Below are 24,182 nucleotides of genomic sequence, written 5' to 3' on the forward strand. Positions count from 1 at the left end.
TATTAAATTTTAATCTGATCCGTCTCATGCTCGCATAATTCAGGCCCTGAATTATTGGAGCAATATTAGGATACAGAGGAAAAGCCAAAAATAAGCTTATATATCCCCAGAAATCTAATCATAATTTGGAGTATATTTTAAATACAGAGGAGGAGCCGCTTTATAAGAAGGAGACAAGTAGGAGCATTTCTTAAAACATTTTAGTAAAATTCAAAAATCAAGGATATAATAACAATTTTTATTAATGCAATAAATGCACAAGTTGACCAGTAGGATATGTGCATATAGACCAGTATGATAAATGGAACAGCTTTTAAGCCTACATTGTAAATTGAATTCTAAACAAAGAGTAGCAAGGATAACACAGAATCATAGAATAACCCATCTAGTTATTAAAAATCTGAAACACATAATTAATTCCTGTATCATGTAAAGTCTAAGTTTAAAGCTTTCATATAAATAAACTTCAGAGAAAATAAGAACTACAAGGGTTAATCTCTGTCATTCGGTCCTAAGGAAATCACGAAATAACCTTGCTTCCTGTGTTTACTGCTCACTGGAAGCATTGGACATTATGGTGACTGAAAATAGGACTATACATCAAATAAAAACTGTAAGTTTAAGTTTTCGTATTAAAACTTCATGCTGGTGTAATTAGTCCTCATAGAATTAATACTTCAGGAGAGGAAAAGAGGAGAAGGTTATTACTTTATCTGTTTCCCAGAGGTACGGTTCTCAATAAGAAGGAAGTTGGCAAATGTAGCTAGTACTGCAGCCTCTGTAATGCAAAAAGGTCTTATCTGAACATTGCTCTGAAATAATAGCAACCTGAATTTCTTTAGTTCTGGACGGTGTACCAGTTAGTTATGTTATGCAAAGGTTAATCTCTATTTGCCAGACCGGAGGGTCCTGGTAGTTTTAGCTTAACACATTCAAATTCTAAACCCTATTGCAAGAGTAATAAGGCAGGCACTGTAGTATTATGGAATCCGGAAATGAAATTTAACTGCGCCATTTGGGGTTTGAGAACAAAAAATGCTGGAATTCTATACAATAATATATCTTAAAACTATAAATCTTTAAGAGGCAGGGAAGGAAGTTTGAAAGTAGTAGATAAGACGTGAAAAGGAAAATTAAAACAGTTAATTCATTATTACGGAACACATCCCCAATAGAGAGCCAGGAAGTGAACAACAGCACTAGTTATTTTAAACAACGTCACAAATAAACAGTGTTTTAGATGGCATATAATATAGAACCTTTCATAGTAAATATCTGGAATAATTATGCAATTTTCAAAGAACACATACACAGATGCACACCTATAAAATTAAATCTGTAAGTGGATCTCTTTAACTAAGAAGTCTGTCATATGATAGCTGAATAAGAATGACAAGTATGTCCGGTATATCTGTCTTATCCAGATTTAGAATCCGGATGCGAGTGCTCGGATTCCTAGTGAGAGCAATTTACCGGAAGTCAAAAACAATTAGGTATTTAACTTCACATCACAAATCAAACGAACATTGCTTAAATGAAATAATATACAATCCTGAAAAAAAAAAAAGGAAAAAAAACAAACACTCCTTTGAGATTTACTACCACTGCAGTTGATAGGCAATCTCGCGGGGTAACCTTAGAGCACTAATTTAAAACTAAAGAAATGATTCCTTAATAACTAGCTGGTTTAGTTTATGCCATTTATCACAGGACACACAGGAACATACAGACATAAAATTAAAACAGTAACCTAATCCTGATAAGTAGAAAACTTAAAGCTCAGAAGAGGAAGCAAGATATTTCTAAATGTAGTTCAAAACCAATCATTGGAATTGTGCACGGTTAAGGAATTGTTTAGGGTTTCAAAACAAAAAACATAAAAATAAATATTCCAGTAGCCAATCACAAGTCACAGCACACAGACAGAATAGAAAAGGAAAACCACACGCATACACATACACAGTTATTGTCCCACATACAGAGGTATCCCTGTGTATTGAGGACAAAATCTTAATCCTAAATTTGGTAAAATAAAACATTTAAATTAGTGCTAATCCAACAGGCTATGAAAGTATATAACGGCAAGCTTAATAGTAACACATACAATAAATGAAAATATACTCACGATTCGTGCAATGTACTCTCCAGCGCAGAAAATCAATTGAGAAAGAGGACAGTTGGCGGGATCACTACGCCCTTCCGAACTCTCGGTGGCGTAGGGGGGTCAACCGCAAAATAGATCTGTTTCAGAAAGTCCTTACCAGAGATCTGTATAGATGTCAGATCACCAGTATCTGGTGTTGGGTGCGGAGAGGAAGATATGATATAATGGGTAGTGAACAACATCACCCAATATGTATAATAACGGGACCTAGTGAGCAAGTGGTCTACAAATAAGCTCCAGACCTGTAACATGCTATAGAACAATGATCTAGAGTAGTAATATATATATTGACCAGACCTAGAACCTGGTACAAGGTCAGTGGTTCAAAAGGCAGCTTCAGAGATAGCAGGGAGACCTAGGAATGATAATGTGCTAACAGTTTACAAAAACATGCAATGATTATCCTGATAGTAGAACATGCAGAGACATAACACAATCGTACTCACGCATCTGCTAATGTGCTCCTACGTAGGGACCCAAAATAAAAATTACTAATTGGCGGAAAGCTCCACGCTTTAACCGCTAGTGACATTAAAAGAAAGAAAGACAAAAACTGCAAACAGATATGTACCTGAAAAGTGGGTGTATAAGTAAATAAATACCTAGTGTCAGCTTACGTATGTATCCTATTCTAAAAATACTGTCCCCCAGGGTAGGCTTCTACAACCAGGATTCTTCACTACTAGCCGCCAAGAGTATTCTCCATTGGCCATGATTCACTCCAATGGTAGAACCCTCAAAAGAGGGGAGGCCACTACCCCTCAAAGGGTCCAGGAAGCTGCGAAATAAGTTCCCTGAACTCGAAGAACAGCTATCCCATGGATTTTCGCCGGTTAGGAAGATTCTGCTCAATTCAACTGAAGATTCCACTCAATTCAACAAACCTCCACGGGATATTTAAATATACACCTAAAAATTTAGAATCCCCTAGTCAGCTTATCCGAATTGCAACTAATGCATTGAGCGTCCCCTTATAGCATAGCGCATATCAGAACCAAGCTAACTCATACAGGGGCTGAAGGTCGAGCTCTGGAGCTAGCACACTTCAAGAATGAAGTGGGATATTGCTCAATTTCTAAAATTCTATTTATACCATCATCCACCTAAGGGGCAGATATGAGTCCCATAGGTGGGTGTAAGCGATTCCTCAAGCCATCGGTATTAAAGCCAATGGTTCTAGCGTGACACAGGTAAAAGGAAAAATAAGGGCATAGCATATCCTAAGGAGAAGTCCCTGAAACATACTTCAGAAATAGTAAAGCAGGAAAGAGTAAAAAGAGTGAAAAGGAAAATAAATATTTGAAAACAAAACATATATAAGCTCATGGGGGAAGGTACAACCATAAAGGAGCCATTAGTCGGAACACATTAGCCAGAACAAAAAATGTGAAAAATTCCACGTTCATCATTCACTAGACAATATATTTTCCATTCAACAAACCACGAGAAGGAAACTCAAAAGCATTAGAACGGAACAGCTGACAGTAAGGAAGCCTGCAATTCAAGGGCAAACACTACAAATAAATTCATTCATGCAGTTATACCTATAGTAAAAGAAGAAAACTATTTAGGATAAATAAGGAAAGAAAAAAAGTTTTGCAGCTTGGCAACACATCTAAATACAAAAGTGAGTACTGCTATTCTAGCATTGAAGTCTCAAAGAGAAATGACATACTGTAAAAGAGGAAGTGGGCGGGATATAAAAGTAGACAGACAACCATAGCGAACCAATGAGTAAGCAGTTGTATAAGGCTGAGCTAAACTTAACGATGGGTAAAAAGCTGGCAGATAGCTCAGAGAAATGGATTTTAACATACCAATCAATAAGTAGTCCATGAGAGAGACAAAAAATTTGAATGCCCTGTAACAGCATGGTGAGCAAGTCTTATTCAAGCTGAATTAAGGGATAGCAAGGGAAAGAAGTGTAAAACCACTAGAGTGGGAGTTGTGAGACAGAGCAACCATCAAGGAAGGGAGGGGCAGTGCTGGAGGAGAGTAAGTAAGAGAAGAAAGTTTTAATATGAAGGATGGCTAGGCACCTGCTGAAAAAACTGCTAAAACAATCACCAGCTAAGGGTTAAATGTTAAAAGCAATCATCAAATTGTTAATGCAATCCCGAACATGGGCTCTACCCACTTGAAAAATAGAATGTAAGGGACGTAGGAGAAAGCCCCAGGTAGAAACAAATTGAAATCTCTAATCTTAAGAAACAACTTCAGAAGTTCAGGCTGACAGACTGCCAATAGATTCAGTGAAACAGGAAACAAGTAGCGGAAACTGTTGCCAAGCAATAATGAGCATCTTAGGAACAGTTTCTACAGGAGTGCAACAAAAAAAAAGTTTAGAAATTAAGTTAGGTAACATAGGGCTGCAGAAAAGCTTCCCAGACTAGCAGCAGTGACAGGCTCACTGAAAAAGTCACGGAGATGCCTACTAGATATGGGGAGGGAACCGCCCAAGCCAGAAAAGGGGAAGTGAAAAAATGTCGCAGTAAGAAAAACCTTGTAGCAACAGAGGAAGTGTTCTCATGAAGTATCTAAAAAAAAAAAAGGGACTACGCAGGAGAAATAGAGATAAGATTTAGTATTGAGAACTCCTCTATTAAGGGAAAAGAAGCAAACTTTTTTAAAAAACTTTATAACCACATTGTGGAACACGATAAGATCTACCAGTCTGTCTCTTGCAGCATAAAAAAAAATCTGTCTCTGAGTTTTAACGAAACCGGGCAACAGATTAGATTGCCAAATATAGCATCTTAATTCTGAAAGTCTCAGAAACAGTTTTAGAAAGAGACTAGAAAGCAAAAATAAAACAACAGTTTACAAATTCAGCCAAAAATTATGCTAGTAAGGGCAACATTCAATTGGAAGATAAAACAACAACAGAATTTTAGTCAAGATCTATAATCAACCCCCACTTTGACAAACATTCTGGTGGCGTGCTTAAATCGAACGCTGGGTCACCAATGTTCTAAATTTAGGGGTTCAGAGACCCCCAAGAAGGCTGGAGTGACCTTAAATCTGACTCCATCTCTAAATAGCACTAGTACTGGGGTAATCAAGGAGTTGTGAAGTTCTAAAAGGAATTGCCACTAAGAGAGATGTTAGGTCTAAGGAAAAGATACCAGCCTTATGACAAACTGGATTTAGATTACAAGTTATACAATGCAGCGAAAGATAGCCTGATACAGCAAAAGCATTTATACTTACAGCCTCTGATCATAAAGTGAAGTCCACAGAACATCATTTGGGATGAGGAGTTTATTTGCCAAGGTACAAGTCAAATCAGTGATTGACAACAGGCACGTACAATCAATTAAGTATAGGAATATAATAATCCAGCTGCAAACAGATGTTAATTAGTTCCTAGTCTTTTATAATTTCTTTTACCAATTAAAGGTTTTACAAGGGAAAGCAATTACGTAATTTGTCAATTCTGCTGGACACATTGGTTTCCCTTGGAGAGAGAGAGTGGCAACCCTTCTCTCTAGCTTAAACCAGGAAATACTCTGATTTTTATAGGTGCCCTCAGGATATGGATAATATGACAGTAGATATACCTGATTGGATCTATGCTAATGTCATGGTTACCACAGATTGGCTCATGCTAATGAGTAGCTTTTATCTTGCTAACATGGTTTTGTCTTTAGCTCGCTTGACCACAAATCTTAAGCAAGACCCTGCATCCAGCTACACCTTTCCTTTCTCACACCATGGCTGACCACAATCCTGCTCACAGGAAAGTCTCCCTCCCCTCTTGGACAGCTAGTTCCCTATTTTCTTTGCACCTGGCATGACTCACTCATTTCTCAACTTGTTTTCCTAACTTACATTAGAGAAAATTCCACTTTGTAACAGATACGGCTTCCATTTTGTGCTGAAATCCTCCATTTTGTTTCCATATCTATTGACCTAACTTTTCCTAATTTAGCTTATTTAGGCCTCAATCCAGGCCATACTTTTCCAGTAAGCTCCCAGTTATGTCAGCCATCAGATTTCTGACTCAGCCAAGGTCTGTAATGGCCTGAGCTCTATGACTGGGCCCGCCACCATTCCAGTGGGGGGGTCTCTGGCTGTACCATAATTATACATTCCTCAGCCTCAAAATTGCTGACGATGGATGCATCTCTGCTGGGGTGGGGAGCTCATGTCGATGGGCTTCACACTCAAGGGAGTTGGTCCCTCCAGGACACAGGTTTTCAGATCAATCTCCTGGAGTTGCGAGCGGTCTGGAACGTGCTAAAAGCTTTCAGAGATCGGCTGTCTCATCAAATTATTCAAATTCAGACAGACAATCAGGTTGCTATGTACTACATCAACAAGAAGGGGGGCACCGGATCTCGCCCCCTGTGTCGGGAAGCCGTCAGGAAATGGCTTTGGGCTCGGCAGTACGGCATGTTTCTCCAAGCCACGTATCTGGGAGGCGTAAACAACAGTCTGGCTGACAGGTTGAGCGGAATAATGTAACCTCAGAAGTGGTCTCTCAACTCGAGAGTAGTTCGCAAGATCTTTCAAGCGTGGGGCACCCCCTTGGTAGATCTTTTTGCCACTCAGGTCAACTACAAGGTCTTTCAGTTCTGTTCCAGACCTCAGGCCCATGGCAGACTAGCGTCGGATGCCTTTCTCCTTCATTGGGGGAGGGGCTTCCTGTACGCATATCCTCCCATACCCTTGGTAGGGAAGACTTTGCTGAAACTCAAGCAGGATCATGGAACCATGATTCTGATAGCTCCCTTCTGGCCGCGTCAGATCTGGTTCCCTCTTCTTCTGGAGTTGTCCTCCGAAGAACCGTGGAGATTGTTTTTCAACCCTCATCACTCAGAACGAGGGGGTGCTTCTGCATCCCAACCTCCAGTCCCTGGCTCTCACAGCCTGGATGTTGAGAGCGTAGACTTTGCCTCCTTGGGTCTTTCTGAGGGTGTCTCCCGAGTCTTGCTTGCTTCCAGAAAAGATTCCACGAAGCGGCGTTATTCTTTCAAGTGGAGGAGGTTTGCCGTTTGGTGTGACAGAAAGGCCCTAGATCCTCGTTCTTGTCCTACGCAGACCCTGCTAGAATACCTTCTGCACTTGTCTGAGTCTGGTCTCAAGACCAACTCTGTAAGGATTTACCTTAGCGCAATTAGTGCTTTTCATTATCGTGTAGAGGGTAAGCCTATCTCGGGACAGCCTTTAGTTGTTTGCTTTTGTCAAAGCCCCCTGTCAAGCCTCCTACAGTGTCATGGGATCTCAATGTCGTTCTCACCCAGCTGATGAAACCTCCTTTTAAGCCACTGAATTCTTGCCAACTGAAGTACTTGACCTGGAAGGTCATTTTCTTGGTGGCAGTCACTTCAGCTCGCAGAGTCAGTGAGCTTCAAGCCTTGGTAGCTCATGCTCCTTATACCAAATTTCATCATAACAGAGTAGTCCTCTGCACTCACCCTAAGTTCCTGCCGAAGGTGGTGTCGGAGTTCCATCTGAACCAGTCAATTGTCTTGCCAACATTCTTTCCCCGTCCTCATGCCCGCCCTGCTGAACGTCAGTTGCACACATTGGACTGCAAGCAAGCATTGGCCTTCTGTTTGGAGCGGACAAGCTTACACAGACAGTCCGCCCAATTGTTTATTTCTTTTGACCCTAATAGAAGGGGAGTGGCTGTCGGGGAAACGCACCATCTCAAATTGGCTAGCAGATTGCATTTCTTTCACTTACGCCCAAGCTGGGCTGACTCTTGAGGGTCATGTCACGGCTCATAGTGTTAGAGCTATGGCAGCGTCAGTGGCCCACTTGAAGTCAGCCACTATTGAAGAGATTTGCAAGGCTGCGACGTGGTCATCAGTCCACACATTCACATCTCATTACTGCCTCCAGCAGGATACCCGCCGTGACAGTCGGTTCGGGCAGTCGGTGCTGCAGAATCTGTTTGGAGTTTAAAATCCAACTCCACCCCCCTAGGCCCATTTTATTCTGTTCCAGGCTGCACTCTCAGTTAGTTGTTGTTGTTTAGGTCAATCTCAGTTATGTCCTCGCCGTTGCGAGGTCCAATTGACCAATGTTTGTTGTTTTGAGTGAGCCTGGGGGCTAAGGATACTCCAATTGTGAGAACAAGCAGCCTGCTTGGCCTCGGAGAAAGCGAGGTTACTAACCTGTAGCAGGTATTCTTCGAGGACAGCAGGCTGATTGTTTTCACAAACCCGCCCTCCTCCTCTTTGGAGTTGTGTCTTCCCTTGTCTTTTGCTTTCTATTTGACTGAGGAGCACGCTCGCGCTGCAGGCGGGAAGACGTTTGCAGATGAGCGGTGCGCATGTTCACGCGGGGGCTAGCAAAACTTGTTGCTAGGAAGAGCTTCCGATCCTGGGGCTGCCGTTGGATGTCACCCAATCGTGAGAACAATCAGCCTGCTTTTCTCGGAGAATACGTGCTACAGGTTAGTAACCTTGCTTTATGCTCTCTGAGGTCTAGGAGCTCTTTGCATCGGGGACACACGTATTACCTCTCACCAACTGGGAGATAATCATACATGTGGCACTCAACACAAAAGACTAGGTAGCATCCCTCCTGCTGCTGGACTGCTGACTCCATCTTAGTGTTCAAGGTAAGTGAAGCTCGGTCACTTACTACCCGGATGTACACTAATCGTCCCTTGAGGAACACCATTACTCACCTTTCTTTCTTCCAACCAAATCCCATTTACCATCACCCTCTTGTCCACCATTTTCTAATAGGTTCACCACTTTGGATCCTATCGGCAGCCCACTCTGTTTATTTATGAGCCTTCTATGAAGAACTGTTGAGGCTTTCCTGAAATCTAAGTACACTACAAATTGCATATCCTCAATCCAAATCTATGGTCACCCAATCAAAGAAATCAATCAAATTTGTTTGGCACAATTTTCCTTTGGTAAAATAATGTTGCCTTGAATCTTTTATTCTGTTGGATTATAGCAAGTTCACCATCCTTTTATTAGAATGAACACTTGTCAGGAATCGGAATAAACACACACTCCTTATTAGAGCACCTATTTGTTACCTGACAGTGATTACAGATCTTGACTTGTAAAACCTTCACGGGTGATGCAAGTCTCTCCCTCCTCGGGAATAGTTGGAAAAGCAGGAGGTCATCATAGGCAGTGCTCGCTCTGAAGTGTTCCAATGATTAATTGATAACGCATGCGCTGGTGTTCCTTCACTGGGAATGAATATTTGTGGACGGTTGAGTTCCTGCCCGTCTTGTACCTATGAATGCTGAATATCTACAAATTGTAAGTAAATTAAAATTGGGAGATTTATGATATAGGGATAAGCCTGCAGTACTGACAAGCACTATTTGTATCAATTGTTTTAGGAACCCGACTCCTGATGACGCTTTAATAGCGAATCGCAGACTGTGTAGAGTCTGGGGTGTTCTAGCACTGTTGATGGATTGATTACACACCGAGTTTGAGAACTTGTTGAACTGTTTATGCTATTCTACCAAGAAGCCTTTAAGTGAGAGAACTTTTTGGAGGCGTTAATAATCTGCATTACGAAAAATAATACGTGGAGTGATCATTTGGGACTACAAAGACTCTTATGGATGAACTTAAGTTGCTGCAGAATCTGACTTGAGAGTTAATGCACGGATTGGGAATTATAAGTGATATGTTAGAACCAATGGGCTTGGGAGGATAGTTAGTGAGTATTTGTATTAGTTAGTGTTTTCAATCTGTGAATTTGTATGAATGTAGGGTGAATGAGTACGTATGTGGGATATTTGGCAATTGGAGGAAAAATATATGGTACATTTTGTATTAAGAATAAAGAGCATTGAGTATAACTGTCTGAGATTTGGATATTAACAAGAAAAAGTACAGTTATTAAATATTTTGCATAACCCAGCATTGAATAATGATAAATTGATGAGATATATTAATATCTGTCAGTTTATTTATAGTCCGCTAAAGCCAGCAATGTATTTCATAGCAGATTACAATTTAAAATACCAGATCAAGAATCTAGGATGTTACAATATAATCCAAAAGAAACAAATTAAAATACAATTGCTTCATTCAGAGAGAGAGAAAAAATTAACTACCTACATTATCAAGTATGTCTGTCGAAACGCCTAGCACAGCTCATGTCCACATGCACCTGCCGCTTGTGCTCTACACTAGCACCCTCCTCCCACCGACTGGGTCACAACCACCTCTGGGCTAGTCTCCTGCACTCAGATTATCCCCAGTGATTTCTAGGTTACTGGAGGCCACGCTTCTAGTGGTCTCACAGTTCCCAGAAAGTACTCACAGACCCAACACACAGGCCACCAGGATTCTTTATCACTCCAGACAGGCAGAGTCAACACATTGAAAATTGTTTATTGTCTTTCTGTTCATTGTTCTAATTTTTAAAAGTGCAATCATCAAACAATAACAGGTAACTGAAATATGGATCAATTATAAAACTATCTAAACATTTTTTACTTTCACTGCCTTTCCAAAAGGCTTAAGCAAAGAAAACAGCCTTGGTTCTGCAGTAGCTTCAAAACATCAACCTGTACCACCTGCTGGCCAAACTAGAGAAATACACTTCAGGAAATAATAGTAGTTTTACAGGCTTCCCCCCCTCCCCCCCCCCCCCCCCCCCCCCCCCCCGTCCTGTCACAATGTCATAAGCATCATTGAGAGTAAAGCAATACAACAAGTTACTTCCTTTTGACATACTTACAAAACATTGTCTTTAACCCCTTTTTAAAAGTGTCTAAACTAGATTAGCATTTTAATTCAATAGGGAGAGAAGACAATAAACTAGCTGCTTGGTATGCAAACAGACAAGTGAACATTTTCTTTGAAGGCACTCTTTTTTTTTAGGACTGGGAAAACAGTGATAGTATATTTCTAATATTATAAAACTGCCCTTTCATCAGTCTGCAGAGAACAGAAATCATGTAATTGGGAATTAAACTAAATACAGTTTTAAAAGTCAGGCATGCTAATTTAAACAATACTCTAGCCTCTATTGGAAGCCAGTGTAATTTAAGGTTTAAACAATTTTTATTGATGATTCAACATTATTAACAAAACCAATAACATAACCTTAGAAAAATACAAAGCATTTGGGTATACGCATCCATATCATTTATCATCAATGATTTTATCATTTCCCCCCCCCCCTTACCACCAGATCCCCATAGCCAGCACTGTTTTGCCACATGAATATCCACTATAACATTGATATCTCCTGAATACGCTGCTCATACATTTTGTGCTTGCCTTATCATAATCCCTGCTCTCCCCCCCTCCCCCAATAACTACTGCGAATGCAAAGAAACTTTCATGAACTCTACACCTCATTAAGCATAAGCAATACATGCCACTAGACAGAAATAAACCAGTGTTCTGAGACCTATACATTTGAGGAGACTTTCCCCCTCTCCTTTCTGTAGATCATTGTCATCAAAACCTGGACTTTGGCCACCTCCGAGAAGTAGACAATACCCTATTGCATGAATTGCTGTGAACTGCACAGAATCAGTATCTTTATAATGCGAACATTCCACTGAACTGTCCCATCAAAACATGCCTGCCCCACACAAAAAATTAAACAGCCCCTACTACCCTCTACCACACCCTACCCGAACATACCAGACTTCTCTCCCTGCCCCTACTCCCTTACCGATCCCACCTTCCGCCCCCCCCCCCAAGAGAAAAAAGAAAAAAAAAAAAAAAACCACTACCTGCTCTTCTCCTTCTTTCCTTCCTTACATACCATTTAATACTAAACTTCGTGCCCTAGCCGACAATGATTGTATATACCCCCGCCAGATTCTCATAAATCTCTCTCTTGCCTTTGGGGAGGGTCCCATCGCCCGATGCTCATGCAGCAAAAGATCATGGAGTTGATTTCTCCAATACCAAAAATCTGGAGGATCGACGCTAAGCCACCTATTCAAGATCAACTTTTTACCTAGAATACAGGCTTTACGTATAAAAAGCCGGGCACCCCTTTGTTGATAGCCAAATAATTCAAATTTGTCTAATAATATCCCTGAAGGGGACATGGGAATCCTAGCTTGCAATAGTCCCTCCAGATACTTAAAGATCTGCCTGCAATAGTTCTGCACTAGGGGACAGCCCCAGAGGTAATGAAAGAATGTCCCCTCTGTCTGTTGGCACTTAGAGCATAGGGGGTCTGGCACCCCCCCCCCCATCTTGAATACTTGGGCCTTGGACATATATGCTCTATACAAAATTCTATAATGGCATTCTCTGAGAGCTGCATTGATCGATATGGCCGGGACACGAGCCACCAGCTTTTTATAGTCTAGGCGGAATTGGGGTCTCTGCAAATCGTGTGCCCAGCGTGCCTCAATTGCACTCACGTCCTTTACTAATCCTTTCTCCCACAAAATCCGGTATATTCCCGAAATTGAAAGCCTGTCCCCCGGGACTGCGTTGAAGAACTCTCTGAGCTTTCTCCCATGCCCACTATTCAGCTGTTCGATGTTGAGGGTCCGCACATAATGCTCCAATTGCTGATACGCAAATTCATGTCTGATATCGATCCCTACCCCCAATGCACCCAAACTCAGTAACCCTCCTCTTGTACCCAGAACATGTTCCAATCGTGTAATGCCCAATGAGGCCCAACTACGAAATACTGGGTTTTCTGAGCCGGGAGAAAATAATGGGTTACCCTGCAGTGGCATGAGGTCCGTATTCACCGCTGATAATCCCCAAGTTCTAGTTAGATCCTTCCAGGCCCCCCTCAGGGGTCCCAACAACAGACTATTCTTAAATGTCCCTGGTAACGCTTGCCTCGGACCCTGTAATAAAAAATATAAATGATATGGATGAAAAAATTCCCTTTCTAACTGCCTGGGCGTATAGTCTTGCCTGTCCAACAACCAGTCCCCTAAGTGCCGCATAATACATGCTTGGTTATAGCGCTTAATATCCGGTACCCCTATACCCCCCTCCCTCCAAGATCCTAACATTAAGTCCATGGGGAGCTTAGGCTTCCTCCCCCCCCAGAGGAAAACTCGCAGGTGTTTATAGAATCGCCTCACGTCCCCCCCCTGGAGTCGCAGTGGCAACACCTGAAACGTGTAAAGCCATCTGGGGAATTCCACCATACGGAACAGTTGTATCCGCCCATGGAGCGTGAGCGGCAGCTCCGCCCATTTTCGCAACCTAACTCTCATGTTATCCAGCAAGCGAGTGAGATTTAGATGATAAAAATCTGAAGTCTGCATAGCTATCTGTACCCCCAAATACGTGATATGTTTTTGAGCCCATCTCAGCGGAAAATACTCCCCCCATTCACGTCTTACTTCATCTGAAGCCGTTAGAGCTAGGGATTTAGTTACATTGATTTTAAAGCCCGCGTAATCCCCGTACTCATGAAATAATTCTAACAGCGCCACCAGGGACTTCTTAGGATGCGTTAGATGAACTAGAATATCGTCTGCAAATGCAGAAACCTTGAACGTAGACTTGCCCCAGCTCACTCCCATCACCTCAGGGTGGGACTCTATTGCTCGTATCAAGGGATCCAATGTAAGAATGAACAGTAGCGGGGATAAAGGGCACCCCTGTCTTGTGCCCCGCCTTATCGAAAATACCTCAGATCTCTCTCCATTAACCCAGATGTAAGCCTGCGGGTTCAGATAAAGGGCTTCCACTGCATTCCTGAAAAATCCCTCAATTCCCACCTTCTGTAAGACCGCAAACATGAAGCGCCATGCAACTCTGTCAAATGCCTTCTCTGCGTCAAAACTGATCAGCAGAGAAGGCACTTTCCGCTCCCCCACTTTCTCCAAGGAGGCTATAATCGCCCTCAAATTACTGACCACTGCCCGTCCTCTCACAAAACCTACTTGCGGTGATGCTATCAAATCTGGAAGCACCCTCGCCAGCCTACTAGCCAAAATTTTTGCATATAATTTAATGTCACTATTTAGCAAGGAGATTGGCCGATAGGCCCCCATCTCCTCTGGGGTTTTCCCTGGTTTCAGTAACACTATCACTTTAGCTATATTGAAGGTGTCCAATGCGGGCTCTGAATTGGCCATGGAGTTAAACAACTTCAAAAGGGGGGGAGTCACCAGCTCCTGTAACATTTTATAAAAAGCCACACCATATCCATCTGGGCCCGGTGCTTTGTGTATATCACTCTGCTGTAACGCCAGCATCAACTCACCCTCCACTATAGGTGCGTTGAGGAGTTTTGCCTGGGCCGAGGAAATCAACGGGGTCTCTACATTCTCTAAAAACATCATGCTATCCGTTATCAGGTCCCTCTGTTCCCCATACAACTCCTTGTAATACCTCTGAAACCCTGCCACTATATCCTGTGGAGATTTAAACATGTTACCTGCCTGGTCCTTTACCTGTAAAATTCTGCTTGGCCCTTTCTTCCCTCTAGCTAAGCGCCCTAGCAAGCTCCCTGCCTTGTTTCCGTACATGTACAACTGATGCTTATAATATTGTTGCGATTTTTGAACTCGTTCATGCAGCAGTTCATTTAATTCTCTCTGAGATGCCAAGTACGCTAACTTCTGCTCTTCCGTCGGATTAACCCCGAACTTTATACGCTGATTCCTCACCTCTCGTTCCAATCTTAAAATCTCTTGATCTCGTCTTTTCTTAATCCACGCCCTATAAGCAATGATCTCACCTCTGAGGACAGCCTTTGCTGTCTCCCAGTACAAACTGGCCTGTTCCACATGCATCCTGTTGTGGACCGCAAATTCTCTCCATTTCTCTCTCAGAAATGCCTGAAACTTCGTATCCCTGTAAAGCTCCAGCGGAAATTTCCATCCTCCTCCCTTACTTTCTCCCCCTGTTTGTTCCAAGATCACCCAAAGTAGAGAATGATCTGAAATCTCACATGGGCCTATCTCCGCCTCAACCACCTTTGAAAATAAAGTATCTGAGAGAAAAATATAATCAATACGGGACATGGTTGAGTGCGCTCTTGATAGATGAGTATAATCTCTGCATGTTGGGTGTAAAATTCTCCACACATCTACCAAGTTTAGTGTAGAGCACAAGAAAGGCAGGCCTCTTTCATAATAAGCCTGACTTTGTCCTCTCCCGCTACTTTTGTCTACCAATGGGTTGTAAACTATGTTAAAATCCCCACCTAAAATTATATTACCCCCTTGGTATGGAGCCAACAATGCCAAAATCTCCCTATAAAATTTTTTGTCAAAAGTATTCGGTGCACAGACATTGCAGAGTACATATGTAAAACCCCCCAATTCCACCTCCACTAATACATATCTGCCTTCTGCACTCCTCTTTACCCCTTTGATGGAAAGATGCAGCCCCTTACGGAAAAGTATTAATACCCCTGCCTTTTTATTGCAAGCCGGGGAGCCTATCGCTCCTCCCACCCATCCTTGTTGGAATTTGGCATGCTCTGCGGCTGACAGATGCGTCTCCTGCAAAAATACTATGTCTGCAGCATGGCGGTTCAAAGCTTGTAAAAGTTTTTTCCGCTTTATGGGCGACGAAACTCCCCCCACATTCCAGGAAACAAACTTAAAATGACCTAGTCCCCTCTCTTATCTTATTGTATAGCCAGCCTCTACTTTTACAGCCTTGGGAACACACCCCCCAGCCCTTGGGTGCCCTCCCCCATCTCCACCACTGCTGCTGGACAACGATCCCTAAGGAAAGAGAGAAGAGCAGAAACCAATAAAAACCACAACAACAAACAAAACCCCTCTTCCTCCCCCCCTTGTCATCTCCCTCCCCTTTCCTCCCCTTGCCCAAACCCTCCCCTCTTACCCCCCCCAAGAAACAGATCTGCGTCCTGTCTAGAGAACTTGTCACGTTTCCGCCCCGCCCCGCCCCCTCCTTTACAGCACAACTATAATCTTGAAACATTAGCAAACCCCATCCCCCAAGTACCACAGTTAACCATGCTTTTAAAACGACCGTTCCTATACTTCTATCATTTTATCTTCACACGTTTGCACTTATATTCCTAACATTAACAAAACAAGTTCCCCCCCCCTCACAATCAATCAGTAACCCCCATATCTCTCACTTTAAAACAGGGAGAAAGACATATGCACTCTCTTTTAGTGTCCGTAGAATGATTCCTTGCAGACTCTGAGCTTCCCTCTCAGTTCCTTCTAGGTAGCTTTCTTTCTGCTGGCTCTCACCACGATCAGCGCTCCTGTTCTTTCGCTGCGACTTCCACGCAGCCATCTAACTGTTTGGCAAATTTTAGGGCTTCGGTCGGTGAGCTGAAAAATCGAAGCTTGCCATCCTGCTGCACTCGCAGCCGCGCTGGATACAGTAAGGCAAATCTAACTTTCTTCTTAAACAGCTCTGAGCACGCTTCTCCATATTGCTTCCATTGTAATGCCACAGCCGCAGAGAAATCTTGAAAGCATAAAATGATGTGCTGTTCATATGCAACTTTCCCCGTCTGCCTCCAGGCTCTCAGAATCTCTTGTTTATGGGAGTAATTAAGGATTTTACATATTACTACCCTGGGACGTCCTGCTGCTTGCCTTAGCTGGCCCAAACGATGTGCTCTCTCTATTTTTAAGGTCTTTTCCAGAGCCTGCAAATTCAGTGCTTTGGGCAGCCAGGATTCCAGGAACTCCCTTAAATCAACCTCTCGTAGGGACTCAGGAAATCCAACCAACCGGAGGTTATTCCTTCTCGCCCGGTTCTCAAGATCTTCTAGCTTCTGCTCTACTTGCTCAAACTTTTTCCGCCATTCCTCATGCTGGCTGGCCTGCTGCGTGCAACGGTCTTCTATATCAGACAGTCTTTGCTGATATCCTGCCATATCTGTGCGCAGCCCCTCTATTTTACCATCTACCGCATCCAACTTTTCAGCAATCTTTTGCAGTTTTAAGTCCACAGAGGTCTCCAGCAGCTGCGAGACCTCAGCTGCAATTTCAGCCGCCCAAACGGAGCTTACAGTTTCTCCCGAGGGGCCAGGGTCCACCATCTTACTGTCCCCAGCTCGCCCTCGTGCTCTGTCTTTTCTCTGTGTTTTGGAGGTCATCACAGGTGCACCAAATTAGATCCTTTAGGACTTTTCAACGTGCCCAACTTATTTGTTCTGTTCGTGGGTTTCCAAATCGCCTCTCGTGCTGTCCAAGGGTAGATTTTATCTTAGGGGCCTCGGAGCTCTGCCCTGCGGCGTCCTACCCTCTGCCTAGCATCACGTGACTCCTAAGCCAGTGTAATTTAATAAAATAAGATGTAATCCTGTCTGATTTCCTTAAAGAAAAGATCAGCCGCACAGCCACATATTGAATTGTTTGAATCCTTTTTAACAATTGTTTCAATAAACCTAGATAAACGATATTACAATAGTACATCTTGCTTAAAGTTCAAGATTGGACCACGAGGGAGGAAGTGACATCACCAAGCGCGATGACTGCCTAAGCTGAGAGCTCTGGCCAGCCCCTGAGTAAGAACTAGCACCACCGAGGCATCAGCGGTTGAGGAGTGCCTGGATTAGCAATAGAGATCACCAAAAGAGCACCTTGATCTTTTTTCGATGAGTTCCAGGACCCTGCCGATAGATTTGGCTGGATTCGTGTATCCGGGGCCTACCGTGTCCACCCATATGGAGGAGACTGAGGCGCGTGCCTCCGCTCATCAGACACAGCACGCAACCCAGTGTTCGCCACCGCTATTCCTCTCGGGTGATACACTGAATGGAGAGGGTGAGCCTTTAAAGGAGATAAGGCTGTGGATACAAGAAATAAAAGCTGATTTGAAAGCAACACGCAGTGACCTGGACGCTGATCTGAGAGGTGAGATAGGGGCGCTGGGCCACTGGGTGGCGGAGGCGGAGGAGCGATTAGAAGAGCAAGCGGAGACCCTAAATGCCTCAACATTACAGAGTAGAGCGACGCAAGCTGAAACATATCAAATATGGGATAAAATCAAAGATCTGGAAAACTGGAGTTTCCGATGCAATGTGCGTTTTCGAGGCCTTCCAGACTTGCCGTTATACTCTGTGAGGCTGTGGTGCAGAAGATGGCAAGTGAGCTACTGGCAGAAACATAGGTAGAGAATATGTTACATAGAGATCTCGTTCTGGGATAGATTTAGATGCCCCAAGACTGATTGCACCGCCTGTTTGATTGCCTAAGGACGCTGTAAGATTTATGTTTGCAACAGACTAGCTGCTTATCAGACTAAAGATTATGATACTGAGTGAGGGAGGCAGGGAGGGAGGGATATGATAGACTATACTGGAATGGTTAAAAGCTCTTGTTTTCAAGCTATTGTTTGAGTGTTGTTATACTTTAAAACTTTCAATAAAAATATTACAAAAAAAAAAGATTGGACCAAAAGCCAGAACTGATCCTCCTGTAAATACTTCCAAATGCTTCTTAGCCTCCATCAGCAATGTCTCCAATAATTAGATAACATCATTTTAGGTGATTGGCCTGTGTCCTGATGTTGTGAGTAGATAAACCACAAGAATGTCTTTTGATGATGTTCTGGAGACTTTTCCCTGAATTCTGAGCTCCAAGCAGGCTGGGGTCAATATGACTAAGAGTCCTTTCACATTGCCCGTATTCCTTTGTCATGTTCCAGCCGGATTGCTGTCAGGCTGGGCTCAATATGACTAACAGTCCTTTTCACATTACCCATATTCCTTTGTCTTGTATTGGCCGGATTGCCATTTTGATCATGCCTGGGCAAGTTTTTAAATGTAGCACTGATCACTACACATTCTGTGAGCTGTTTAAGATGTACAGGTCTCACATATTCAAGCTATGCAATACTGTTCGTTATGGCAGGGAGCAAAGCTTCCATTTCTTTCCAAAGTGAGGTTTACCAGCCTGTAGTTTTCCCACTTATACCCTGTAACTGTTTTTTTGAAAAGAGTAACAGAAAGGGTGACTGAAATAGGCTGAAAATGTTCACACACTGTCTGGATGACCTATACAAAAATGGGCTTATCGAACCATCACTAAGAGAACCAGAGAAGAGCCTTCCTACCTAAAAGTGAATTCAGTGTATTGGGGTGGGGTCATTGAAAATTTAATTTTGATAATGTTACCTCTTCCCATCTCTTTTTAGCATCTGGTGATGTTACTTCCTTCCTGATGACAGAAGCACGCCAGCATAACACAGAGATCCGAATGGTGTTCAACAAAGTAGCTGATAAAATTGACCAGCTTGCTTATAAGGTGAGCTGTGAGCCATGAGTCAAAGCTCTAAGAAATGTTACATAAGTGTTTTACAATGGGAGGCAGCTTCAAGTATTTGTACAGGTTGGGGTGGGAATATTTAGAAAGGTGAGCCATTAGCATCTTTTGCTTTTCTCTTCTCCATCCCCCTGCAGGTGGGTGAGATTCAGAAGCAAAATGCTGGCGATTCACTTTTGCCGAGGCTTTCCTCAGTTACTATGGAGACAGCTATGATCATGAACAACATCCAGCGCATCATCCAGGTATAGCTTGTCTTTGATCTCTTCTTTGTGGACAGATCTTTATTAAACAGATAACACCAACAGGCAACAACACAGTCAAAGAAATTATACAACATAAAAATCTCAGCAATACACATTACACAGTGTTTTCCTTCCACTTATTTGTTAGCACAAACCACAAGGTACAGTGAGCATAGCATGCCTCTGTGTTGGGGTTGGGGGGGTTGTAAATATCTTTATTAAGAGCAAAAACATACAGCAAATCCAAAATTGTAAGTGGTATCAATATAACACTGAACAATAATACCAAGATCAGAGATAGGCATTCCAGCCAAGCAGGTTCACAAAGGTCCGTATGGACATTCTCCAGAGAAGTCTCCAGCTCCCTCCAAAATTTTGTTAAACCCGTATAACCCACATCCCCATCCATTCAAATCAAAGACCCCATCCACTAACAACATAGTCACCCCCCATACACTACAGTCACACACAAACATTGCACACCAGTCCAGAGTCAAAGGCACATGGAACGAAAAGAAAAGGACAGGGAGGAATCATAGAAAAGAAAGACCCAAGATGTTCGGGAAGACAAAATAGGAAACCCCTCACACAGAAAAGAATAATTCAAAATACAAGCAAAAGTGTGCGGTGAATAAAACAAATACCCAAATCTGGCAACCCATAGTTTCCTAGTCGGATCTTTACCCATCATCAAAAGAGAGTACATCTATGTAATGGGACCAACAATGGATTCCAAAGTTCGTAAAGCTCCAATCCAGGGATCAGTTAGCTTAGGGCATTCTAGAAAACCGTGGATCCAGGTTCCCTTACTGACCACACATCTTTCACATGCATCATCTTGCCACATATAGAATTCCTTCCCCCTTACCCTAGTAATGTAAGATCTATGTAATAGCTTAAATTGAATTTCTTGGAGGGAAGTGGCATCACAGGGAAGCATGGTCGCCTAGCTTCATAGCTCCCTCACCCACCACTGAATTATCGGGTAAAAAAGCGATCTAACGGGAGAAAGGCTAAGCAACAGCTAGCGGATTCCTCCTCTAAACAGCTGACAAAATGAGTAAAACCGTTTCTACTCGGAAAAAAGAAGCGGATAAGGCGGAGAAAAGCATGGCGAGCAAGGCCGCAAAGCACCGCGAATCTCCTGAGCGCGCCTCCCCGTCGGACTCAGACTCAGCGCTGTCCATGTCTGAAGGTATGACCGGCGAACTCCGCAAGTTTCTCTCCAATATTCAAATGGAGATTAAACAATCCAAAGATGAAATATTGGAGCGGATGGACCCGCTCAGCACCGACCTCAGGGAACTGGGAGGCAGAGTGGAGGAGGCAGAACTGAAAATAGATGAACACGCCGAAACTTTACATAAACATGCAACTCTGCTACAAGAGATGGAACATAAAAATGTACACTTGGAGTACAAATTAGATGACATTGAGAATCGGGGACGGTGGAATAATCTTCGCTTCTGTGGCGTCCCTGAGGGTGGCGAAACAGAAAATGTAGTGGAGATAGTGCAAACTCTTTGTTGCACCTTGCTGGGCCCCGAGGAAGGAGAACTCCGGTGTGAGTTGGATAGAGCACACAGAGCACTGGGGGCACGAAAGGAGCAACAATCGCGTGATATCATCGTGAAGTTCCATAAATATGAGACCAAGGAAAGGGTCTTGGAGTCTGCCAGAAAGACAAAGACCTTGGAATATGGAGGAGCTCAGATCCAGGTTTATCAAGACCTTTCGCAATATACCCTCCAGTTAAGAAGGCAGATGAGACCAGCGTTGGAGACCCTGAGCAAACATCAGATACAGTATAGATGGGGATTCCCTTTTTCTCTGAACTTTACACTGAAGGGCACTAAGCACCGGGTGCAAACTCTACAGGAGGCTTGGGAGGCCTTGTACGCCGCTGACCTCGTGCCCGCGAAAGCCCTACCTGGAGCGGTGGCGCCTGCCACAAGGGCGAAGCTTCAACGGTGGCAAAGAGTTCCAGAATCTTCCAAGAGAAGCAAGCAGAGTCGTTGAGCTGGACTGTGTAGGTTCGATTGGAAAGCAGAGACTGTGTTTTCAAGGATCCGGAGAGCGGAGAGAGTTTCCTTTTGGAGAACAAATTTCCGGGCTGCCGTGAGTGCCGGTTCTGACCTGCAGACTGTGAAGCCTGTGAAGGATAGGCCTCTAGCAAGACTCATGTGGAGAACTGAATCGGTAATGATGATGGATAGGATGTATATTGAAGTATAAGGTGACTGGATGGGGGTTAAAGGTGGGGGAGGAGGGGGAATCAGTGAATGTTTAGATCTGGTAAGAGTGGGGGGGGGGGGGGTTGGATTTGGGGCTGGGGACTGTGTGGCGGGTGGGTAACTTCCTCGATTCCCACTTGAGGGTCATAGGCCTTTCAGGTGGTGAGAATGGTTGGGATGGGGGGGGGGGGGGGGGGTGGGAGATGGGGATATTGGATGGGGAGGGGGAAGTACATGGCTGGGAACAAAGTTGACACGGTACAGAGGTGCCATGGAAGGATTTTACAGACTAGCCCTGATTAATTAACCAGTGATGGGCACAGATTTAAAGATAATATCCTATAATGTAAAGGGGCTAAATATGCCACAGAAACGACAGAAGTTTTATAAAGAATTGAAACAGCTTAGGCCACATGTGGCTCTCCTGCAGGAAACACATTTTTGGGGTAGATATGAAAGACTTCTCTCCCATTCAGAGTATCCAGTGGTGTACTACGCCTCAGCAGCAGAATCTAAAAAGGGGGGAGTAGCGATATTAATCCGTGGAACAGTTGGGGCACAGGTGATTAAGGTAAAGAGGGATCCGGGTGGACGTTATATTTTCTTACATATTAGAATTGCCCAAGTGGACCTAACAATTGCATCTATATATGCACCAAACACTGGTCAGGCGCATTTCCTTGAGAGAGTTAAAAATTCTTTGGCCACTTTTGCACAGGGCTCCCTTGTCATTGGTGGGGATTTCAATGCTGTGATGGACTCGAACCTAGACCGTACAGGAGTTCCTAGAACTGAGGGACAGAGGGATTCAATGGCTTTGAGATCTCTAGCGCTCTCACTAGGCACATTGGACTTGTGGAGGGTGAAACACCAGAGGGAGCGAGACTACACATTCTATTCACCAGTCCACAACTCCTATTCCCGCATCGATTATATTTTCCTAGATGCTACACTAGCGGAGTGGGGACCTGCAGCGGGGATAGGTAGCATGACCATCTCAGACCATGCTCCAGTGTGGGTAAGTTTGCCAAACATCAGAGCAGAGCATAAGGATAAAAGATGGTCATTAAATGTTGGTCTATTGCAAGCAAGGGAAGCGGTAGAAGGCTACAAAAAAATGCTAAGAATATCTTGAGTTTAATCTGGAATCAGGGTCCCCGCTTAGCATGGTATGGGATGCCATGAAGGCTGTGTCTCGGGGTTACTTTCTGCAATTGGCTAGCAAACAATCCAAGACCCGTAAGGCACAGATAGCGCGTTGTATGGAGGGTATCCGCTGGTTAGAGGCTCAACATAAGGCTAACGGGTCTGCACGAGTCTTGCGGGAGCTTACCGCACAACGTAAGTTGCTCGACTCTATTCAGAACAACTCAGTTTGCTACAAGCAAAGATAAGAGTGAGCTCGTACGAATTTGCCAATAAGGCGGGGCACCTCCTAGCCATCAGGATGCGTAGGCAAAAAGCTGAGCGGACTATTTTAAAGATACGTGAAGCAGGAGGGAGGGATTTAGACAAATCTGAACACATACGTAAGCGGTTTAGGGAATTCTACCAAGATCTGTATGCTCAAGAACTTAACCCTTCTCTGGACTTAGTAGACCAATATTTACAAGGTAGTGAGCTGTCCTCTTTGAGTCATCATCAGCAGGCATTGTTAGATGAACCGGTAACCCCTAAGGAAATTCAGGAGGCCATTCGTAGCCTGCCATCGAGTAAATCACCTGGGTTGGATGGCCTGCCTAACGAGTTTTACAAGAAATTTGCCGCAGAATTAGCTCCCCTTTTAGCAGATTTGTTTAATCAGGTGGGGAGAGGGGAGCCCCTGCCGATGTCTATGATGGAGGCATGGATAGCGGTATTACCTAAACCAGGAAAGGATCATTGTGAATGTGGATCCTATCGACCTATATCGGTCTTAAATGCCGATGTAAAAATCCTGGCCAAGGTACTGGCAAACCGGCTGGCCCCTATTCTCCCAGTGCTTATTCACCCTGATCAGGCGGGCTTTGTCTCCTACCGGAAAGCGATGGACAATATTAGGAGAGTGGTGGACATCATGTATCTAGCTAAGCGAAATCAGAAGCTGCTCTGTATTTTAAGCCTCGACGCGAAAAAAGCCTTTGACCGGGTTCACTGGCCTTTTTTGCATAAGGTTTTGGAAACTATGGAATTTGGAATGCAGTTTAGGAGGTGGATTCAGGCCTTTTATGAATCCCCAAGGGCCTGCGTCCGGGTCAACGGTGGAAATTCCGAGATGTTTACGTTGTACAGAGGTACCAGGCAGGGGTGTCCTCTGTCACCCTTGTTGTTTGCCATGGTGATGGAGCCCTTTGCAGCTCGTGTGCGCTTGGATCCTAATATCTCAGGAGTCAGAATAG

The 24,182-nt window shown here is 43.6% G+C and overlaps 1 protein-coding gene across 2 annotated transcripts in view; it reads left to right on the forward strand.

Moving 5' to 3' along the window:
- Positions 1 to 24,182, forward strand: part of FKBP15 (FKBP prolyl isomerase 15) — a 1,277,056-nt gene that overhangs the window by 685,955 nt on the left and 566,919 nt on the right. For both annotated transcript variants that reach the window (XM_030206543.1, XM_030206544.1), the window contains 2 exons: positions 19,198 to 19,307; positions 19,463 to 19,570. In XM_030206543.1, coding sequence (XP_030062403.1) covers positions 19,198 to 19,307; positions 19,463 to 19,570 — 218 coding nt within the window. The remainder of the gene's footprint in view (positions 1 to 19,197; positions 19,308 to 19,462; positions 19,571 to 24,182) is intronic.

Source organism: Microcaecilia unicolor, chromosome 6 (genome assembly GCF_901765095.1).
Source record: "Microcaecilia unicolor chromosome 6, aMicUni1.1, whole genome shotgun sequence".
Lineage (NCBI taxonomy): Eukaryota > Metazoa > Chordata > Amphibia > Gymnophiona > Siphonopidae > Microcaecilia > Microcaecilia unicolor.